The sequence below is a fragment of the Oryctolagus cuniculus genome, chromosome 15 (assembly GCF_964237555.1).
Source record: "Oryctolagus cuniculus chromosome 15, mOryCun1.1, whole genome shotgun sequence".
Classification (NCBI taxonomy): Eukaryota; Metazoa; Chordata; class Mammalia; order Lagomorpha; family Leporidae; genus Oryctolagus; species Oryctolagus cuniculus.
Genome location: NC_091446.1, coordinates 26,032,504 through 26,048,751, shown reverse-complemented (window position 1 = coordinate 26,048,751; position 16,248 = coordinate 26,032,504). Strand labels below are relative to the sequence as shown.

At 41.2% G+C, this 16,248-nt stretch overlaps 1 protein-coding gene across 2 annotated transcripts in view; it reads left to right on the top strand.

Annotated features, from left to right (window-relative positions):
- The window catches only part of SLK (STE20 like kinase), an 86,166-nt gene that overhangs the window by 41,773 nt on the left and 28,145 nt on the right, over window positions 1–16,248 (top strand). For both annotated transcript variants that reach the window (XM_002718721.5, XM_002718722.5), the window contains exons 4-9: window positions 16–165; window positions 5,804–5,876; window positions 6,012–6,206; window positions 7,392–7,473; window positions 9,576–9,704; window positions 10,347–11,720. In XM_002718721.5, the coding sequence (XP_002718767.2) occupies window positions 16–165; window positions 5,804–5,876; window positions 6,012–6,206; window positions 7,392–7,473; window positions 9,576–9,704; window positions 10,347–11,720 (2,003 nt within the window). The remainder of the gene's footprint in view (window positions 1–15; window positions 166–5,803; window positions 5,877–6,011; window positions 6,207–7,391; window positions 7,474–9,575; window positions 9,705–10,346; window positions 11,721–16,248) is intronic.

Here is a 16,248-nt window from a genome sequence, read left to right as displayed (position 1 = left end):
ACCTTCTCCTTGTAGAACTTGAGAGACCATTAACTGAGTCCCAAATACAAGTTGTTTGCAAACAGACTTTGGAGGCATTGAACTACTTACACGATAATAAAATCATCCACAGAGATCTAAAAGCTGGCAACATACTTTTTACTTTAGATGGGGATATTAAATTAGGTAAGTTATTCATTTAAAACATTTGATTTATGCTCTGAAATTTTGCCCTGTATCAATGTGTTTAATGTTTTAATACTACTCAAATGTGTGAAACATGGAGAATTATTACACCCAAGTATTTCATTTTTTTTCATTTTTTAAATGGGATAGCTTTTTTTTTCATGTAATTTATCTTTTGTCATTCCCGCAATCATTTTATTCAGCCTTTCTTCAGCATACCTGTTTCATATTTTTTGAAGGAATTTATTAATATGTTGTATTTCTCAGGGTCATAGCAAATGCCTAATCACACAGTTCTCATGCTAATGTGATATTAGTACAAAGAGAGCAGATTCAATGTAGTTATAGATACAATTCTGAGATTATAATGAGTCTTATTTTCCTCCTTTTTCTTCTTCCTTCCCTCCTTCCTTCCCTCTGTCTGGCTGTTTCTCTTTCTTCTGTTCCATTCACTTTCTTTCTGCCTTAATTTTTGAGGTAACATTTTTAATTTACATTATAGTCAAAGATTTAATGTTCTGCTAAATAAAGAGTTGAACAAGTAAATAGTAAAAAACAAAAAACAAAAAAACTCTCTGTGGTTTAGCAGGAATATATATATATATATAAGGGCTATAAAATAATAATCAAATAGGTGTCTTTCACTCATATACAGTAAATTTTAAAATAATCATGCATCATTAAAACTATAGTAGTATATAATTTTTATTTGTTTTTAAAGATTTATTTACTTATTTTATTTGAAAGAAGAGTTAGAGAGTTACAGTCAGAGAGAGACAGGGAGAGAGAAAGAGATGAAAGTCCTCCATCTGCTTGTTCATTCCCCAAATGGCTGCAATGGCTGGAGCTGAGCTGATCTGGAACCAGGAGCTAAGAGCCTCCTCGGGGTCTCCCACGTGGGTGCAGGGGCCCAAGGACTTGGGCCATCCTCCGCTGCCTTCCCAGGTGCACCAGCAGGGAGCTGGATCAGAAGTGGAGAAGCCAGGACTCCAGCTTGCACCCATATGGGATGCCAGTGCTGCAGGCCAGGGCTCCAACCCACTGCGCTGTCCCCTATAGTAGTATATCATTCTAAACTATTGGTTTGACAAAGATATAAAACAAAGTTTGACAGGACTATATTCACAGCAATACTGATACATACTGGCATTTATTCCTTCCTTCCTTGATTTCTTTTTTTAATTTTAGCTCTTATATGTAAGGGAGAGCATGCAGTATTTGCTTTCTGTGTCTGACTTATTTCATGCAACGTGATGCCTTCCACTTGCATCCATTTTGATGCAAATGATAGAATTTCATTCTTTTTTATAGCTGAATAATGTGTGTATATATATATATATGTGTGGATGTCTGTGTGTGTATATATTCACATATATATACACACACATTTATCCATTCATTGGATGATGGACACCTTGGTTGATTCCCTGTTTTGACTATTATGAACAGTACTTCTGTAAACATGATGGTGCAGGTATCTCTTATAAAATCACAATAATGGGATTGCTGGATCATATGACAAGTCTATTTCTGATTTTTAAAGAAATCGCCACTCTGTTTTCTATAGTGGCTGTACTAATTTATATTTCCACCAGCAGTTGTATAAGAGTTCCCCTTTCTCCACATACTCTCCCTTGCCTGAATTTGTTTTTTTCTTTGCTGTGGCTTTTAGCCATTCTGACAGAGGTGAGGTGATACCTCATTGTGGTTGTTTTTTTCCCCCCCTCATTGTGGTTTTGATTTGCATTTTCCTGTCCATCCAAGTTTTTAAAGCACAGCTTAGATTAATAGTCATTAACTTATAGACACCTAATCTAAAGATACTTTAGTTTTTTTTTTTACAAAATATTTATTTATTTATTTATTTGAAAGGCAGAGGCGGGTGAGGGGGGTGTCTTCTATCTGCTGGTTCACTCTCCTGGTGGCTGAAATGGGTAGAGCTGCCCCTATTTGAAGCCAGGAGCCAGGAGTTTATTCTGGGACTCCCACATGGGTGCAAGAGCCCAAGAACATGGGCCATCCTCCACTGCTTTCTCAGGCCATAGTAGGGAGCTGGATGGGAAGTGGAGCAGCAGCCGGGACTCGAACTGGCTCACACTTGGGCTGCTGGCACTGTAGGCAGCAACTTTACCTGCTACGTCGCAGCACTGGCCCCTAAAGACACTATAAAAGGAAGATAAGAAAGGATGGGTTTCCATTTTCAAAATGAAAACATTTGGGGGCCGGTGCTGTGGCACAGTAGGTTAAGATGCCTCCTGCTCTGCCAGCGTGCCATATGAACACTGGTTTGAGTCCAGCAGCTCTACTTCCAGATCAGCTCCCTGACGATGTGTCTGGGAAAGTAGTGGAAGATGGTCCAAGTGCTTGGGTTCCTGCACCCATGTGGGAGGCCCAGATGAAGCTTCTGCCTCCTGGCTTCAGCCTTTCTCAGCCCTGGCCATTGTGGCCATTTAGGAAGTGAACCAGAGGGATGGAAGATGTCTCTTTCTCTCTGTCTGTCCCTCTCTCTGTGCAATTCTGACTTTCAAATAAATAAATAAATAAATAAATAAAAAGTGTCAAGCTTTTTGAAGACTGGTTAAAATGTTTTACATTTTTGGGCCGGCGCCGCGGCTCAATAGGCTAATCCTCCGCCTAGCGGCGCCGGCACACCGGGTTCTAGTCCCGGTCGGGGCGCCGGATTCTGTCCCGGTTGCCCCTCTTCCAGGCCAGCCCTCTGCTGTGGCCAGGGAGTGCAGTGGAGGATGGCCCAGGTGCTTGGGCCCTGCACCCCATGGGAGACCAGGAAAAGCACCTGGCTCCTGGCTCCTGCCATCGGATCAGCGCGGTGCGCCGGCCGCAGCGCGCCGGCCGCGGCGGCCATTGGAGGGTGAACCAACGGCAAAGGAAGACCTTTCTCTCTGTCTCTCTCTCTCACTGTCCACTCTGCCTGTCAAAAAAAAAAAAAAAAAAAAAAAAAAAAATGTTTTACATTTTTGTATATAGACAATGCTTATGGATATTTTACTTTAGAATGTAATATATAGCGTGTAAACATGCAAAGTCAGTTTTATCTTTATTTCCAAAATTCATGTCCAGTGGGGTTTTTCCTCCTATGTTTAGTTTTGTCCTATATTTTACTGATATGATAATTTGGCGGAACTGAAAAAGTAACCTTCAGTTTGAAAAGAATACATGGGGCGAATGTCTAGCCTAGAGGCTAAGATGCTGTTTGTAAGATGCTGGTGTTCCACATCAGAGTACCTGGGTTAGATGACTAGCTGCAGCCTTGACTCCAGCTTCCTGCTAATACACACCCTGGGAAACAGTGGTGATAGCTCAAGTAATTGAGTCTCTGCCACCCTAGACATTGCAGGCGTTTATGGAGTGAACCAGCAGTTGGGAGCTCACTCCTTTTCTCTGGCTGGCTCTCTGTTTCTCTATGCTCTTTAGATTGGAAATGAGTTAGTTTTATATTTGCACATACAAATAGATGATCCTTTGGTACCATAGGTGGCTTTGCTTTGTTTCATTGCATGGCATACAGTATCTGCTTTCTGCTTTTTTAATAATGTGTAACACCTAGATAACTTCTTTGATTGAGGCTACAAAATGAATTCTGTCATTGTGTTTACATTCATTATCTTCAATAATTTTGGTGTAATCTCCAATTATTTGTTTTCATTTATTATAGAATTAGTAATTTTATAGGACAGTACTTAAATAATTACTTAAAAGTATAGTCTGTATAGAAAAAGAAAAAAATACTTTATTCTTTTTATTTAACTTCATGATAATGACTTGTTTTTCTAATGGTTATCTGAGCTCAGAGCCTACCAGGTGTGTGTGTGTGTGTGTGTGTGTGTGTGTGGGGAGAGGGGCAGATATTCTAGTGTAGCAGGGTAGGATGCTGGTTGGGGTGCCCACATCCACGTCAAAATGCTTGGGGCTCAAAAGGCTTATCTTCCGCCTTGTGGCGCCGGCACACCGGGTTCTAGTCCCGGTCAGGGCACCGGATTCTGTCCCGGTTGCCCCTCTTCCAGGCCAGCTCTCTGCTGTGGCCCGGGAATGCAGTGGAGGATGGCCCAAGTCCTTGGGCCCTGCACCCCATGGGAGACCAGGAGAAGCACCTGGCCTTCAGATCAGCGCGGTGCGCCGGCCACAGCTCACCAGCTGTGGCGGCCATTGAAGGGTGAACCAACGGCAAAAGGAAGACCTTTCTCTCTGTCTCTCTCACTATCCACTCTGCCTGTCAAAAAAAAAAAAAAAAAAAAAAAAAGCTTGGTATCAAGTCCCACCTCTGCCTCAGATCCAGCTTTCTACCAATTCGCCTGGGAGGCAGCGGATAATGGAACAAGTCCTGAGTCCCTGCCACCCACATGGGAGACCTGGAAGGAGCTCCTGGCTTCTGCCTGGTTCAGCTTGAGTTGTGGGAATTTGGGGAGTGAACCAGGAGATGGAAGATCTTTCTCCTTTTATCTTTTCTGTCTGTTGCGCTTTCAGATAAATAAAAGTAGGGGTTGAGGTGGGTGTTTGGTGTTGTTCGGGACACTTGCATTCTGTATTGGAGTGCCTGGGTTTGAGTTCTGGCTCTGTTTACAGTTCCAGCTTCCTGCCACTCTGTACCTCTGGAAGCAGAAGATGATGGGTGAAGTCTTTGGGTCTCTGCCACCCATGTGGGAAACTGGGATTGGGTTCCTGGCTTTAACAGGCCCTGAATTTATGAGCATTTGTAGAATGAACTGGCAGATATGAGATCTCTGCTTGTCTGTCTTTGTCTTTCTTTTCTTTTTAAAAAAGATTTATTTGTTTGAAAGGCAGAGTTATAAAGAGAGGAAGAGACAGAGAGAATGAGATCTTCCTTCCGTTGGTTCACTCTCTGAATGGCCACAACGGCCAGGGTTGGGTCTGCTAGAAGCCAGGAGCCTAGAATTCTATCTGGTTCTTCCACATGGGTGACAGGAACCCACATACTTGTTCCGTTTTGTGTTGCTTTCCTAGTTTGTTAGCAAGGAGCTGGATTGGAAGTGAAGCAGCTGGGACTCTAATCAGTGCTCACATGGGATGCTGGTGTAGCAGGTAGCAGCTTAACTACTGTGCCATGTTGCTGGCCGCTCTCTGCTTTTCAAATAAATAAAGAAAGAAAAAAATAAAAATGTGATGTTAACAACTGATAAAACTATGATGTTGTTGCTGTTCTTTATAATTTAAATCTGAAGACAAAGTTCTTAATATTTTACTTTGTATTGTTATTGTATAGGAAATTGGCAAGCCATATGCCACCATAAAGATAACTTTGGTATAATTTGTTTTCACCCAATAGAAAAAATGTTAACTTAATTGCAACATGTAGCACTACTTGGCATTTGTTTTGAAGTGGATAGACTGGTCTATTTTAAAGTCACTATTTTTTTTTTCAATTCTGAAAATTTGTCATCTGCAGATTTATAAAAATGGTGATACTAAAAAAATTGCTGGTGAGATCTTTAACAGTTTTTTGGAAGGTGGTAGAGAGGGTGGTCAAGATTTCGGTAGTAGAGCAGTCCTTTCTTTTTCTATTGTGCTTATTTAAGACTTAAAATGCTTTTGTAATGCTCCTACAGTACCGTGAACTATGCTTAACTATCATTAATGCTTTTTTATAATTACTTATTTCAAGCGGATTTTGGAGTATCAGCTAAAAACACAAGGACAATTCAAAGAAGAGACTCTTTTATTGGCACACCATATTGGTATGTATTCAGTTTTATGAATTCACAGTAATGTCAGCAATTATTACTTATTAATTTTGTCCACATAATTCATTATACTATGTGTTTTATAGTAACTTATTAAGTTAAATAATTTTCAATTCTCTGTCTTTATAGGATGGCTCCTGAAGTAGTCATGTGTGAAACATCTAAGGACAGACCCTATGACTACAAAGCTGATGTCTGGTCCCTGGGCATCACTTTAATAGAAATGGCTGAGATAGAACCACCTCATCATGAATTAAATCCAATGAGAGTGCTGCTAAAAATTGCAAAATCGGAGCCTCCTACATTGGCACAGCCATCGAGATGGTAAACTAGTCTAAAAAAACCTTTTATTTATTTATTTTTAGCATTTATTTATTTGAAAGGCAAAGCAACAGAAGAGGGTAGGAGAGAGAGAGTGAGAGAAATTTTTCTGCCTGCTGGTTTACTCTCCAAGTGGGCACAGCAGCCAGGGCTGGATCAGGCCAAAGCCAGGAACTCCATCTGGATCTCCCAAATCAGTGGCAGGTACCCAAGTACTTGGGCAATCTTCAGTCTTCTCAGGCACATGAGGGGAGCTGATTGAAGGCATAGCAGCTGGGACCTCACTGGCACTTCACTAGGGAATACTGAAATCTCAAGTGGCAGCAGCTTAACCCTGCTTGTACCACATTGCTGGCCCCTAAACAAAGCTTTTTAAGAAGCAATGCGTGGGAGCCAGTGCTGTGGCACAGTAGGCTAAGCCTCCTCCTCTGGCACCAGCATCCCATATGAGCGCTGGAGTTTGTGTCTCGGCTTCTGTTCTAGCTCTCTGCCCTTAATCTGGGAAAGCAGTGGAAGGTGGCCCCAGTGCTTGGGGCCCTGAACCCATGTGGGAAACCTGAAAGAAGCTCCTGGCTCCTGGTCCAGCTCTGGCCGTTGTGGCCATTTGGGGAGTGAACCAGCATATGGAAGACCTTTCTCTCTGTCTCTTCCTCTCTCTCTCTGTAGCTCTACTTCTCAAATAAATAAAAAGATATATTTTTTAAAAAAGCAACACTTATTTTATTCTTCCAGTTTTCTAGGGGTATTTAAATTTTAGTACATGGTGCAAAATCTGTATAAATTAGAAAACTGAAGTTTGGTGTATTATTGTCAACACATGGGGACCATATGGTTATAACTAACTTTTCCCATATATTTGAAAATACGAGTAATCTGAGTTCTGTATGAAAAAATATTTCCTTTACTGTAATGAAGTGTATTTGTGGCTAATATATTGTGGTGGAATTTAGTAAAAATAGAATTTTTATGATTTTGATATACTTGTGAATAAATGGTTCTATCTCAGGGACTGTACCTGCTTACATATGTGTAGTATGTATTTACAGATGAGTAAGTTGTATAAAATCTTAATATTCTCATTAACTTGTTTTTTATGCCAATACACTTACATATTATAACTTAATCAAGGAGTTTTGTTTGATTTTAATAACAAGGAATAGAATGTTGTCATTAAAATTTATTTTGAAGGTCTTCAGATTTTAAGGACTTTCTTAAAAAATGCTTGGAAAAGAATGTGGATGCTAGGTGGAATACATCTCAGCTTCTACAGGTAAGATAAGAATAGTATAACAGCAAGAAATTATACAATCATTTTAACAGCATTTTATTTTATTTTATTTTATTTTTAAAGATTTGATTTATTTATTTGAGAGGTAGTTACAGACAGAGAAAGGTCTTCCATCTGCTGGTTCACTCTCCAGATGGCTGCAATGGCCGGAGCTGAGCCGATTCGAAACCAGGAGCCAGGAGCCTCTTCTGGGTCTCCCATGCAGGTGCAGGGGCCCAACCACTTGGGCCATCTTCCACTGCTTTCCCAGGCCATAGCAGAGAGCTGGATAGGAAGAGGTGCACCGGTATGTGAACCAGCACCCATGTGAGATTTCAGCACTGCAGGCAGAGGCTTAGCCCACTGCGCCACAGCACCGGCCTCTTAACACATTTTTGGATTCATTTAGTGGACTCTGTTTGAATTTTCCTATGGGAAGTCAAACACCATGGTAGCACTTAACATTTTCTTTAGGAATGTGTTGCCATTACTAACAGGAATTTAGCTTGTAATTCATTCCTTTTGTGTGTGTTTTTTTTTTTTTAAGATTTTTATTTATTTTTTATTTGAGAGAGAGTTACAGAGAAAGAGAGAAAGACAGAGAGAAAGGTCTTCTATCTGCTGGTTCACTCCCAAAATGGTCATAACGGCTAGAGCTGAGCTGAACCGGAGCCAGGATCTTCCTCAGGTCTCCTACGTGCGTGCAGGGGCCCAAACTCTTGGGCTATCCTCTGCTGCTTTCACAGGCACATTAGCAGGGAGCTGAAATGGAAGTGGAGCATCCTGGACTTGAACCTGTGCCCATTTGGGATACCTGTGTTGCAGGTGGTGGCTTTATCCACTGTATCACAACGCCAGTCCACTTTTGTGATTTTTTGAATCAGTTTAATTGTGTTCATTTTGTTATTTGCTTCTCTATGTCTGTAGTTACTAGAAAATAAGGAGCAGGGGTCATGAACTAATTTTTAGTCTTTTATGGTAAATGTTTTTTATTTTTAGAAAATGATGTTTGTATAAATTCTGGTTTGTAAACAGTTTAATTTTATTGGTAATATTGAATTTGTCAAACAATATTACAGATAGACAAATAGAATGACAAATCCTGAGGCTATCACTGTTGGGCTGAGTTGTTCAGTAACTCCTGCATTATAGTGTTGTCAATTAATCTTTTTATCTGGGGGAAAATACATGAAAAATTGCATAGCTGTGTGCAACAAGTCTATGCCTTATATAACTGTTATTATTTCATTACTGACAGATTTGAAGTCTAGTCTGTGAAGACACTTAAGTGTTGTATACATGGAGAGGAATAAAATCTCTTCTTAGAATATAAAACCATGCTTTAAAAAATATTTGTAGACACTTAACAGTGGAAAGCTTTTTGTGATATTTTGATTGTGGCTTTGAAAGGATTTTTATAGTTACTTTTTAAGAACTAATAATGTACTAATTTGAAACTTCAAATTTTAATGTAGATTTCTAATTGTAAAATTTTATAACATACAGAAAATATGTCTGCTTATTGTCTGTCTACAAGTAGTCTTACCATTTTTGGTAAATTTACTTCAGATTCATAAAAAAAATACACATATCAGTTGCAGGCAGTGCCTGCTTTTGCCCCATCTCCTTCCTCCCCTTTCCAGATGTGATGTTGTCTGAAGTTATTTAAGATTTACTTATTTATTTGAAGGGCAGAGTTAGAGAGAGATAGTGAGTGCTTCCATCCCCTTGTTTACACCTCAATGGCTGCAACATCCAGGGCCTGGCCAGGTGAAAGCCAGGAACCAAGAGCTTCTTTGGGTCTTCCATGTGCATGGTAAGGGCCCAACCTCTTGGGCCATCTTTTGCTGGCTTCCCAGGCCATTAGGAGGGAGCTGGTTTGGAAGTGGAGCAGCTGGGACACAACTGGTGCCCATATGGGGTGCCAGTGTCGCAGGTGGCAGCTTCACCTGGTATATCACAACGCTGGCCCCTGAAGTTTTTTATATTTTTCCTACTCATGTGTATTTATTTTCACCACAGAATGTGTGTTTTATGTGTTTGAAACTTATTTTATAAGCAGTGTTTCAGTTGTCACTGAGTAAACTTTTTATAATAATCAACAGCATCCATTTGTTACTGTTGATTCCAACAAACCCATCCGAGAATTGATTGCAGAGGCCAAGGCTGAAGTAACAGAAGAAGTTGAAGATGGCAAAGAGGATGATGATGATGAGGAAACAGAAAATTCTCTGGTCAGTACTTAGAAAGAAAATTCTCACTTAGTTCATATTTAGAGTTGGGTTTTGCAGTGTGGTTGTACCCATATTTAAGAATTAGCTTGTGAGTGGCAGTATAAAACTCTTAATTTTAGAACTTAAGATGAATAGCATTGTTGCTCCATACTATACATTTTTGTTATATTTTTAGGTGAGGAATAATCAATTCTTTAATTTTTATGAATTAAGCAACTTTTACTGAATAAAGATTTTAAAAAAAATTTTTTTTTATTTGAAAAGCATAATTAGAAAAAGAGAGAAATCTTTCATCCACTGGTTTACCTCCCAAATGGCTGCAATGGCCAGGGCTGGGCCTCCCTGAAGCCAGGAGTCTAGAGCTTTTTCTGGTTCTCCCATGTGGGTATAGGGGCTGAAGGACTTGGGCCATCTTCTGCTGCTTTCCCCAGTGCACCATCAGGGAGCTGGATTGGAAGTAGAGCAGTCGAGTCTTGAAGTGGCACCCATATGGGGTGCCAGTGTTGCAGGTGGAGGCCTAACCTACTACACCACAATGCTGGCCCCCTGAATGAAGACATTAAATCATATATGTTAATGTTGTTTTGGTCACCATTGCAACATCATGCTTTAACACTAAAAATGTATAAAATTTTTTTTTAGCCAATACCTGCAAGTAAGCGTGCCTCCTCTGACCTTAGTATTGCCAGCTCTGAAGAAGATAAACTTTCACAAAATGCTTGTATTTTGGAATCTGTCTCAGAGAAAACAGAACACAAAATTTCTGAAGATAAATTCAGCAGCAAAATTGTTAATGAAAACTCCACAACCACTGAACCTGAAAAGGCTATGGAGAGTGTTAATGAACATGTTAATGCTCATTTAGAAGCTCTCACTGACCTCCATGATAGAACAGCGATTCTCAAGGAGAATGGGAGAGAGGAGAAGAGACCCAAACTTGAAAATTTACATGAGGCAGAAGACCAAGAAACTGTGGATATTAATTCAGTCGCTGAAGGAAAAGAGAATAATATAATGATAACTTTAGGAACAAACACTGAATACAATCCTGAGGAAGGAAAGGATCATCAGGACAAGCAACAGATATTTGAAAGTAAACTTGTAAAATCTGAAGAAATTCAAGATACTACTATTCAAACAGTGGATTTAGTTTCTCAAGAAACTGGAGAAAAAGAGATGGATGATCAGTCAGTTGATAAGGAAATTGGGCTTATGAAGGAAGATACTCAGGAGAAACTGGCAAAAGATGACAACACTCAAAACAGTGTAATCAGTGACATAAGCAATGTCGTAGGAACAACTGAGGCAGTAGATGTTGCTCAGAAGGCAGCTGAAAACAGCGCTGAGCAAGCTCAGAGTCATGGTCTGGAAGAAGTGGTTGAAGTTGGTCAGAAATTAATTAATAAGCTCACGGAGGGCTCTGAGGCTGGAGGTGCTGAGGAAATTCCTGTTAAAGATACAGTTGAAATTAATGAGCTAGATCAAAAATCTAAAGAAGGCAAAAATGAGGAACAATTAAGCAAAAGTTCAGAAAACACATCGGAGACCAATGAGGAACCAGGAACAAATGAATTAGAGGAACTTACTGGATCAAGTAGTGCTGAAGAAATAGAGGTCACAAGTGCAGCGACTGATGCCGACCAAAAGGCTTTGGAAAGTGAAACTCAGGATGCTCCCATAGCCACTACTCAGATAGACACAGAAAAAAAAGAAATCCCATGTGAAATGCCAAGTAAAACAGAACCTCAGGTTACTACTGTAGCCTCTCAACCCAGTGAACCTGTGTCTGTTCCAATACCCAGTATTAACATCAACTCTGAAGAAGCAGAAACTAAAGGAGAAATAGGTGCTTTACCAAAACCTGAAGGCATGCTGCCACCAGAATCAGAGAATCAAAAGGAAAATGATACTGATTCAGGCACTGGGTCCACTGCTGATAATAGCAGCATTGACTTGAATTTATCCATCTCTAGCTTCCTAAGTAAAACTAAAGACAGTGGATCAATATCTTTACAAGTAAGTGTCCTTGGGTCCTTGTTTGGGGATTTCTTTGTCATTTTGATAATTTGGAATTTCTGTGAAACTGATGTTAGGAAAATGAAGTGGAATTAAATCATTGTATTTTTTTTTAAGGATTTATTTGTTTGAAAGTTACTGAGAGACAGATCTTCCATCTGCTGGTTAACTCCCCAAATGACTGCACCAGCCCGGGCCGGACCAGGCTGAAGCTAGGAGCTTCATCTGGGGTCTTAATGCGGTTTGCAGGGGCTCAAACACTTGGTCGGTGTTCACTGCTTTTTCCAGGCCATTAGCAGGGAGTTGGATCCGAAGTGGAGCAGCCAGGACACTAGTTGGTACCCGTGTGGGATGCTGGTGTTGCAGGCAGCAGTTTTATCCACTAAACAATGCCAGTCCCATCAGTGTTATTTTAACACTATGAATTCTTTTGGCCTATAAAGGCAGTCAATTAAAAAGAACCTAGGATTGCTTCTCAGCCTTTTGGCTAAGATGAAGTATAAAAAAACCTAGGAAGGAGGTTCTGGATTGTAATTTTTTGTAAACCTGATACAGATAAACAGTGCAGTCTAGTTGCTTAGCGCAATTTATGGTTTTTAGATTGTGCATAACTAAGTATAAATTTTTAAAAGATTTATTTATTTGAAAGGCAGAGTTTACAGAGAGAGTTCGATTTTCCATCTGCTGGTTCATTCTCCAAATGAATGGCTTCAGCTGGGCTGGTTCGAAGCTAAGAAGGAGCCAGGAGCTTTTTCTGATTCTTTCATGTAGGTGCAGGGGTCTAAGCGCTTTGGCCATCTTCTGGTGCTTTCCCAGATGCATTATCAGGGAGCTGGAATGGAAGTGGAGCAGCCAGGACTCGAACTGGCACCTATATGGGATGTGAGCATTGCAGATGGCAGCTTTACCCATGATGCTACAACACCGGCCCTCTAGGTGTTATTTTAGCAAGGATTCATAATTATGAAGGAATTGAGAAATTGATAGAATGATCTCATTAATTTTTTTTTTTTTTTTGACAAGCAGAGTTAGAGAGAAAGGTCTTCCTTCTGTTGGTTCACCCTCCAAATGGCTGCCACAGCTGGCACTACGCTGATCCAGAGCCAGGAGCCAGGTGCTTCCTCCTGGTCTCCCATGCAGGTGCAGGACCCAAGCACTTGGGCCATCCTCCGCTGCCCTCCCGGGCCACAGCAGAGAGCTGGACTGGAAGAGGAGCAACCGGGACTAGTACCTGGCACCCCAACTGGAACTAGAACCCGGGGTGCTGGCGCCGCAGGCAAAGGATTAGCCTAGTGAGCTGCAGCGCCAGCCAAAATTTTCTTTTTTAAAAAAGTGTTTTTCTTCATCTACTTGAAAGGCAGAGTGACAGAGGAGGAGAGAGAAAAAAATCTTGCTACTTGTTGGTTGACTCTCAAAATGCTTGTGGCAGCTAGGGCTGGGCCAGACTGAAGCCAGGAGCCTGGAACTCATCTGGATCTCCTACATGTGTGGCAGAGGTCCAACTACTTGAGTCATTATGTGCTGCATTCCAGTATGCACTAGCAGAAAGCTAGATCAGAAGCAGAATAACCAGGACTCAGAGAGGCTCTTGGATATGGAGTATAGGTGTCTCAAGCAGCGAATTAATCTGCTGTATAACAACATCCACCCCAAGAATCTCTGTTAAAAAGTGTGTTGGAGGCAGCGCTGTGGTACAGTGGGTTAAAGCCCTGGCCTGCAATGCTGGCATCCCATATGAGCACTGGTTTGAGTCCCGGCTGCTCCACTTCAGATCCAGCTCCCTACTAATGTGACTGGGAAAGCAGTGAAGGATGGCCTAAGTCTTTGAGCCCTTGCACCCAAGTGGGAGACAGACCCTGAAGAAGCTGCTGGCTCATGACTTCAGATCAGCTCAGCTCCAGCCATTGCAGCCATTTGGGGAGTGAACCAGCAGATGGAAGACCTTTCTCTTTGTCTCTACCTCTCTCTCTAACTCTTTCAAATAAGTAAAATAAATCTTAACAAGTGTGTTAGGGTGTAAACAGTCCTTGAATTAGTATTGGCTTATGAAGATGACTACTTGTGCTTACTTAGTCACAGCCTTTGCAACTGTCATGAGTTATAGGAAAAAAAAAAAAAACCTGAAACCTAGAACACTAGGAGCTTTTGAGTACAATTCTGAAATCTTAATGTGCTTAGAAGTTACCATAGAGAGCTATTCGTAAATTTTGGGTGGGTCACCTTAAACATGGTTTATAATCAAAGATCTATTGGAATCCTGATACAGGTGAGCTATGGACTGCTCTTTAGAAATGATTTCTTAGAGACTCTGGGCGATGTGACTGATAATGTGACTGATAATCAGCCTGTCTACCCCAAATTATTGCATACGTTGTCTGCATTTGCTTTTTTCAGTTTACTTTGCTTAATCTGAAATTCATTCACTGACTGACTAGTCAACTCTACAAATACTTCTGTGAGAGCTAAGGAGCTATTAATTGTGGATACTTTAGTAGGGGCTAAAGAAATGTGAAGATTGGAGGTGAAGGGGAGGTAGATCTGGATAGGACACCATATAGTACACAGACTAGGGAGAGGAGCAGGAGGATACAGGATCCCTGAGGATAGTACAGTGAGAGCTTGTGGAAACGTGACTGAAAGATGAAGTCAGATTTTAAAATTCCTGTGCATTTTGAGGCTGGTGCTGTGGCATAGCTGGTAAAGCCACCGCCTGCAGTGTCGGCATCCCATATGGGCACTGGTTCGAGTCCCCACTGTTCCACTTCTGATCCAGCTCTCTGCTATGGCCTGGGAAAGCAGTAGAAGTTGGCATATCCTTGGGCCCCTGCACTCACATGGGAGACCTGGAAGAAGCTCCTGGTTTTGGATTGGCCCAGCTCCAGCCATTGAAGCCATTTGGGGAATAAACCAGAGGATGAAAGACCTCTCCCTACCTCCCCACCCTGCCTTTGCCTCTGCCTCTGCCGCTCTGCCTCTCAAATAAATAAATCTAAAAAAATTCTATTGCATTTTGAGTTTAGTGTTTTCAGATTTTACTTTTGTGTTCCAAGTGCTTTCTTTCTTTCTTTCTTTTTTTTTTTTTTTAAAGCAACAATTTTTATTTATTTGAAAAGGCAGAGAGAGAGACCGAGACCAAGAGAGCTCTTTCATCTTATGGTTCACTCCCTAAATGCCCTCAGCAGCTAGGGCTAGGACAGGCTGAAGTCAGGTGCTTAGACTTAGTCTGGGTCTCTCTTATGGATGACAAAGACTGAAGTACTTGAGCCATCACCTGCTGCCTCTCCAGGTGTACCTGAGCAGGAAACTGGGTTGGAAGCAGAGTAGCTGGAACTTGAACTCAGGCACTCATTCTGATATGGGATATGAGAGCCTCTCAAGCTGCTACTTAACCAGAGCCAAACACCTGCCCCCTTCTGCTTTGTGACCCTTTCGCCCATATCAAAATCAAGTATTTATGTGTTCTCAACACTCTGTTTACCAAAATGTAATTGTAGGGGTGCTGTACTCTTGTTATTTTTATTTGAGTTTAAAGGCTTTTGGGTACTAGTTGAATAATAAAAGATTTTGGTCTTTTAAAAATTTTTTTAAATATTTAGCTATTTATGTTGAAAGAGTTACATGGTGCTGACATTGTGGTGTAGTGGCTTAAGCTGCCACCTTCGGTGCTGGCATTCCCATATTGGCACTGGTTCGAGTTACAACTGCTCCACTTCCAACCCAGCACCCTGCTAATGTGCTTGGGAAAGCAATGGAATATGACCTAAATGCTTAGGCCCCTGAAACCACTTGGGAGAATCGGAAGCAGCACTGGGCTCTGGGATCCTGACTTTGGCCTGGCACAGCTCTGGCTTAGGGGAGTGTTGCAGCAGATTGAAGGTATTTCTCTCTCTCTCTCTTTCTGCCTTTCAAATAAATAAAAACCTTTTTTTTTTTTTTTTTTTTTAAAGCGTTATGGGTTGGGAGGGAGAGAAAGAGAGAGATTATCTTCCATCCATCCACTGGTTCTCTCCCCAAATAGCAGCAAAGGCCAGGTCTGTGTCAGGCTGAAGCCAGGAGCTTGGAGCTTCATCTGTGTCTCCCACTTGAGTGCAGGGACCCAAACACTTGGGCCATCTTCCGATGCTTTCATCAGGCCATTAGCAAGGAGTTGGATTGGAAGTGGAGCAGGTTGGACTTGAACCAGAACCTGTATGAGATGCTGGCATGCAGGCGGTGACTTTATCCACTATGCCACAATGCTGCCCCAAAGATTTTGGTTTTGATAAGAAATTTAAAGCAACAGCTAGTAGGCAGATCTGGTGCTTTTGCGGGTACAGTAGAGGTGTTATTTTTTCCTCTGAAATGGAGGAGGACTGTTGATAGTATTGTTACTGATTGAATAGATTCTGATTCCTGGTCCTAGCAGGGTTTCAAAATTCCCTAAGTGCCTTTTCAAAAATCAGATTCCCAGGTATTCTTATACCTCTTGACTCAGATACCCTAAGAAAAAAAGTAAATGTATCTGAGAACTTACAAAGTGAAAACGTGA